This window comes from Periplaneta americana, chromosome 16 (genome assembly GCF_040183065.1).
Source record: "Periplaneta americana isolate PAMFEO1 chromosome 16, P.americana_PAMFEO1_priV1, whole genome shotgun sequence".
Classification (NCBI taxonomy): domain Eukaryota; kingdom Metazoa; phylum Arthropoda; class Insecta; order Blattodea; family Blattidae; genus Periplaneta; species Periplaneta americana.
Window position 1 is genome coordinate 111,563,743 of NC_091132.1, and position 7,069 is coordinate 111,570,811.

Consider the following 7,069-nt stretch of genomic DNA (forward strand, 5'->3'; position numbering starts at 1 on the left):
TTCACAATCAATATCACCCTTAAGAACTTTACAAAAAAATAAATAATAAAGATCTTGACGTCTGGAAAATAAACTGCAGCAGTTAAAATATTTAGAGTTAATCTCATATTTATAGTCATCGGAATTTGGTAAAAATGTATGAGAACACAAGGAAATAAATTTTCTTGGAATATTCTCCAATTTAGCCGAGTCAGTGGAAGTAATGGAGTTCCATACAACAGATGCATATTCAAGCTTGGATTTAACCAATGTATAGTATAAAATTAATAGAAACATAGCAGTAGAAAAAGAATAAGTTATAGATCTAATTAGACCAAGTATTCTTAATGAATGGGTATAAATATGTTGCACATGATCATGGAAATATAATTTTGAATCAAGTATGACACCAAGATCTCTAATACTATCTTTCTTAGTAATTATGACATTACTAAGAGAATAATTAAATTTAGGGAAGTAGTTTTCCGTGAGAAGGAAATGACAAAAGTTTTGGATTGATTAATTTTCATTCCATTTTCAATAGACCATCGTGAAATTGAATTAATGTCATTTTGTAGAATTTGACAATCAGCCAAACTATTAATTTTACGAAAGATTTTGAGATCCTCCGCAAATAAAAGGCAGCTAGAACTTATTCTTTTACTTATATCATTTATAAATAATAAAAATAAGAGAGGTCCCAATGTAGACCCTTGAGGAACTCCACATAAACTATTGAATGGAACCGAGAGAGAATTACCTAGTCGAACACAAGATTGTCTATCTGTTAAATAATTTTCAAGCCAATTAACATAGATAGTGGAGAGACCAAAATTACTTAATTTATTTAATACAATTTTCTGAGGAACAACGTCAAATGCTTTGCTAAAATCAGAATAAATTGATTCAATTTGACCTTGAGTTTCAACTGCAGGCATTATGAGATTGAGATAGTAAACTAAATTAGTAGTAGTAGATTTCCTTCTAGTAAATCCATGTTGGGCTGAATTGATCTTATTTTTGACATAAAATGAAATACGTTTGTGAATTATTTTTTCAATTTTTTAAAATTGTTTAGGATAGAAATAGGTCTATAATTAGTAACACTGTTTTTATTACCATTTTTAAAAACTGGGATAATAGATGCTCCCTTCCAAAGTGAAGGATAAATTCCTGTTTTTAAACTAAGATTGAATGAAAAAGTTAAAACGGGTGTGAGGATATTAGAGCAAGCCTAAATTATAAAATTAGGAATGCTATCAGTACCTAATAATGATAATAATAATAATAATAATAATAATAATAATAATAATAATGTTATTAGTGTAAAATTTATCGTATTTCAGGTGCATACTTATTTTCCTTGATCAGTTATTTAGCAACGTTATGTGAACTGCGAGGTTATTTTTAGCGTCGGTAGAATTTGTGATGGCGAAATGGTACATATATGGGGAGACGAGTCCGAGGATTCTTCATGGAATTACCTGATATTTTCCTTAGAGTTAAGAGAAGTCTCGGGTAAAAACCCCAAGCAGGTAATCAGCTAAAGCATGCTTTTAATAGGTAAACTAATTCGCTGTACTTGAGCATAAACAGAGTCTTTCCCATAGGTTAGGACAGGCCAGCAGAACTCGTAAGAAGGGGAAATATGACGTCAGCCTCACTCCACTTCTATTGGGGATGATCGACTTCCGCGTAGAGTTATTTACCTTCTCCTGTCGTCAAAGGTCCATCAGTGGCGGCATGTAATTTTCAAAAAGGATTGTAATAAATTCATTGTTTTTATAATGCGTTATCTCGTTTCAAGGTTTACAATTATGCTAGATTTCCTGCCGGTAGTTTGTTTGAGATTTCTTTGCACCTAACCTGTTTTAGATTTTCGAAAACTTTCCTCCTATCATCACCTACGGAAACATAAATTTATAGCATTTAAGTAATGAAACTTGAAAATCACTATTAATTTCAATTCAAAATGAACACAAGGAGTGACGTCCTTAATTTTACAGTATATAAATAAATAATCAATATACAGTTCGTAATAATGAACTTACCCGAAAGTTTGTGCATTTCATAATTCTTAATATGGACTTTGTTGAAATGTGGTGTAATATTGAAATGACGAGTGGAAATAAATTGGATGGGACACAGTAAACAAGCAATTCTTTCGTCTTCAACAACAAAATAATCATATTACTATTTTCTTTGGAAGTAATATTCCTTCACGTGTTTAGATTTTGCCATATTCCAGTTCTCTTTAAACTGCAGTACGCGTATTATTTGTTTGTTTGTTTGTTTGTTTACTTAGTTACTTATTTTCTTATTTACTTAGGCCTACTTATTTACTTAATTACTTATTTATTTATTTATTTATTTATTTATTTATTTATTTATTTATTTATTTATTTATTTATTTTATTTATTTATTTACTTATTTATTTATTTACGTATTTACTTATTTATTTTACTTATTTACGTATTTATTTATTTATTTATTTATTTATTTATTTATTTATTTATTTATTTATTTGGCTGGAGTGCGTTACAATGTTGAATGACAGCATTGACATCCGGTCATATAGCTATCACTCACTTATCAACGTACAATTTATTTATCGTCCTATTATTAGTAAAACCAGTTAAAACCAGTAATACAAGTTTTGTAAAAACAGGAATTAAAACTTTATTAATGGGCGAAAAATCATAATAAATTCTTCAAATAAAGTAATTGCTTTGTTGCCTGCAAGCAACATTTCGGACTTATTTCATTTTAGTAGAATACAGAGCACGGAAAGACATGTCAGGGACTGTACTTAACTTATTTTACACAAAAAGTGGATTTAATCGGCTTTACTAGCAATAGGACGATACACATAGGTAGATCTTCTTACGTTATATGCACACATACATTTCAAAATTTATTTTACATGTCTTTTAATTTATTTATTTCCCTCATTCATTTTTCTCGTACTTTCTAAAGGTATGTTCCTAAAAATTTTATTATCTGTTCATTTGTAATTCTTGATAGCGTATTGTATACCTACCGCCGCGAATGAATGTTAATGCAGCCAAGCGTAACTAGAACGCCATGACTGCACTGGTAGAAAAGGTGGGTGGGGTAAGAAAGGGGAGTATAGCAGTGCTCTCAGGAGCTACAGTTCTGCAGGCCTGGGTTAGGAGGAAAGGCTGGATACATGGGCAGATAGGCGGCATGCAAGAAACATTTTTTTTTTTCGATATCAGTATGTTTTTGTAAATTTCTGGGTAATTGAAACAACATAATAGTTTACATTTAGTTAATGTAAAGAAAAGAGAAAATATAATGCAACAAAACTGATTGGAACAACTGCTCAAATACCACTCTCATACAAATATAGGTTATAGGTCGCCAAAGAAGAGTATAGAGTACAGAAGAACTAAGCAATCTTCCATTTAAGGAAAACAAATTTCTCTTTCAATAAACTGCGTGAGTTTTTTATTTGATTCTTATTAAATCTAACATATGTGACACATTTTGAAGTCAATAATTTTGGCGTTTTAGTTTGGCGACATTGCTTACAAATTTCTTCGAAATGTGACAGTTCAGATCATTTTGGAAGCAGGTCTCGTATGTCTGGACGTGTTTATAGCTTTTCCCGACTCTCAGCAATGAGATGGAACTCACGAGCGACCTTGAGGGCGCTGGACACGGAACAGAAAGCAAGGCCCCCTACTGCATCTCAAACAGGGGCAAAACCCACAGCCAAGTCTCCCTTGTCTTTAAATAGGGCGGAGGGAAATAATGCAGTTGACGAATGTGAAGTTGGCAGTAACCAATCAAACGCGGAAGTGATTAAACAGAGCAAGTGAGACAATGAGTTCATGTAAAACCAGATCAAGTTCATTGCATGAATCATCCAGAGAGTGTAAGATGTACTACACGGCAGATTAAATTTGTCTTTTAGTAGTTTAAACTTTAAGATGATGTAAGAATATTGAAACATATTGTTCAAATCTCTCCTCTCCTCTCCTCTCCTCTCCTCTCCTCTCCTCTCCTCTCCTCTCCTCTCCTCTCCTCTCCTCTCCTCTCCTCTCCTCTCCTCTCCTCTCCTCTCCTCTCCTCTCCTCTCCTCTTTTGATTTTTTCTTCAATCTTATTTTAGTTTATATTTTGATTCTTTTCCCTATTGTTATGCTTGCTTCTTCTTTATTTCTATGTGTATTAAAATTAATGGTATCAAATATATGTTTTTCAAATTTCATTTTTAACAAAATTGGTATTTTAACTCTAATTTAACAATTTTAAAGGCATGTTGGGTCCGATAACTATAATATAAGTCGTGTTGCTGCTTCATTGGAATCAGGTCAGCCTCTCCTCAACTATTTTGGCTTTGATTTCATACGCCCATAAAACAGCAGCACGAGCGACCTACATACTGTAGCATGTTTCGTTATTTTGGGAATTCCATCTGCCTGTATTTGAAGATTGTTATGCTTTTATTCTACTTCTTTGTACACTTATCAATTAGAACAGTTGATGAGAGAGAGATGGAACGGAGAAAAATTCTCCCCGGCGCCGGGATTTGAACCCGGGTTTTCAGCTCTCCGTGCTGATGCTTTAACCACTAAGCCACGCCGGATACAATCCCGACACCGTTGAGAATCGTCTCAGATTAAGCTCCATCTCTTGGGTTCCCTCTGGTGGCCGCCCTCTGCACTACGTCATAGATGTCTATGCACGTATGGACCGAAGTCCATACATGTGTAGAGGTGCACTCAGATGAGTGACTGGTTGGCCGGGGTCCGACGGTATGGGCGCCGTCTTTAAATCACAAAGTGATTTATTACGCATATCATATTTATTTTGATGTACCGAAGTACATATGATATTTCCATGCAGATATTCTTTCTCAGATGATGAGAGAGAGATGGAACGGAGAAAAATTCTCCCCGGCGCCGGGATTTGAACCCGGCGTGGCTTAGTGGTTAAAGCATCAGCACGGAGAGCTGAAAACCCGGGTTCAAATCCCGGCGCCGGGGAGAATTTTTCTCCGTTCCATCTCTCTCTCATCATCTGAGAAAGCAGAATATCTGCATGGAAATATCATATGTACTTCGGTACATCAAAATAAATTAGAACAGTGTTAATTGCCTATTCTATGTACTTCATGGTGTTAATTTCATGCTATATGTACATTTTTAACGGCATATATTCAAACTGCCTACCACACCATTTTTTAACTTTTTAACGATTGTTTTAACCAGAATATTTTAAGTGTTCATCATATGTTATTGTGTTCTCATTTAATATGACCTGAAGATGCCATGGTTATGGCGAAAACGTTTGTCAAAAACTTTTATATACAATTTCATGTAATATCATAATGGTTCAACGTGTATACTATTGATATGTAATTTGACTCTAATAAACTTACACATATTTGATACTCTAATTTAACAGTTTTATTCATTTTACTGAAATGATTCTATTTTAAATATTGGGATATTGCGTTGTATGGATTCCGCTCCTGATGCATAGGAGCAGATCAGGGCAGTGTGAGTATATCAACAATGGACTAACGTTTCAGTTTGTCACGTTTTTTCTTCAAGCGTGACAACCTTCCAGGAACAAGAGTCGAATGTTGTTTCTCACATCTAATATTACCAACTTTCCCAGAGGAAAAACGGTGACCATCAAGTGGGATAGTAACCCCTTATTCAAAGGAACTGAGTTATAATTCTGGTGTAGAAGTTATCTCTTTCTCTTCGGAAGTCAATTCGTTTTTGCGTTGTCTTATACAGTGTTACTGTAGGGTCTGCAGGAATGCCCCTGGTACTCATTTTTGTTAGAGACTGAGTACACCCCAAGACCATTGTGAGGCCGGAAGGATTAGATCATTGACCCCATTGGGAATCGAACATCCGACCTTCCGGTATTATAGTGTTATGCCATAACCTCGACGCTACCGCGCACTTTGTCGTTTTTTGTGAACGACTGATATTAGTATGTAACCTTACGAGAATGAGGACCGCAATCTTGTAGGCAGATTATTATTATTTTGTGTTACTTTATGAGATATGTCTGAATTTTGTTTTATTTTTGTTTATTTATTTGTCATATTTGAATTTAGGTAATATGTACTGTATCTAGTTTACGTTTTCTTGTATTAGTGCGCCCGTCCATAGAAGAATTTTGCCGCGTCACGTGTAGCGAAATTTTATATCGCTACCTTCTCCCCCTCCTTTCTCTTCTAATCTTCTGTTTTCTTGTTCTTCCTACTTATTTTCTCTAAAGGCTCATTCACAATGAAAATTAAACATAACCGTAACATAAACACAGAAGTTTGCGGCCAGGTTACCAAATGGGATCATTCACAATGATTCACATAAACATTGACGTAAGACGTTAATATGAAAGTTTGCGAACTCCAAACTTTCATGCTTATTACGTGATTTGCAAACAGTACACAATCGTGGAGCGCTGAAGTATACGACAGAATTTGAGGAAATGGCGTCGTTGTTATGTTTCCATGGTTACCCAGTATGTTTGCGGTTATGTTTATGTTCCCATCGTGAATGCTCTTGATTTTACCGTAACGTTTACATTTTTAAGTTAACGCTTATGTTATGTTTAATTTTCATTGTGAATGAGCCTTAAAGGCTTCTGCTTGAGCGATGTCACGTTAAGTCATAACCAGTTTCTCTGAACAGTAGGCCTATATTATATAAGATGAGTTGGAAAACAGAGACTGTAGACCATGGGCTGGTGGATGGCACCGGTTTGTACAGGTATAAGAGTAGTATTGGTGATAAGTCGGTGATTCTACCTACCTCGTAAGACGTCACACATCTCTTTTGGTTGACAGGCCGTCGTTAAACAGCGATGTAATGTATGTACTCAGGCGTGGGAAACGGCGTGATGCGATGTTGTTTTGTTTTCCCGAGCCGAGGAATCCCACGGAACGAGTGGGTTACAATAAAACACAGAAAGGCGCGCGGACGGAATAGACAACAAGCCCGTGAGAACCGTCGCGATTGATTTGCTTACCGTCCCGTGTTCTTGGCACCACGCTCCAAATGGTGTTCTAAATCCGCTCAAGGTCACCGTCTTCCCA

At 35.3% G+C, this 7,069-nt stretch overlaps 1 protein-coding gene and 1 non-coding gene across 3 annotated transcripts in view; one reads left to right on the plus strand and one right to left on the minus strand.

Annotated features, from left to right (window-relative positions):
* LOC138691073 (inter alpha-trypsin inhibitor, heavy chain 4-like) overlaps positions 1-6,819 on the minus strand; it is a 196,534-nt gene extending 189,715 nt beyond the window's left edge. For both annotated transcript variants that reach the window (XM_069812761.1, XM_069812760.1), the window contains exon 1: positions 6,786-6,819. In XM_069812761.1, the coding sequence (XP_069668862.1) occupies positions 6,786-6,804 (19 nt within the window). In that variant the 5' untranslated portion in view covers positions 6,805-6,819. The remainder of the gene's footprint in view (positions 1-6,785) is intronic.
* Positions 4,923-4,994, plus strand: TRNAS-GGA (transfer RNA serine (anticodon GGA)). The gene has a single exon. It is a non-coding gene; the product is annotated as a tRNA-Ser (tRNA).
* Positions 6,820-7,069: the final 250 nt, after the last annotated feature.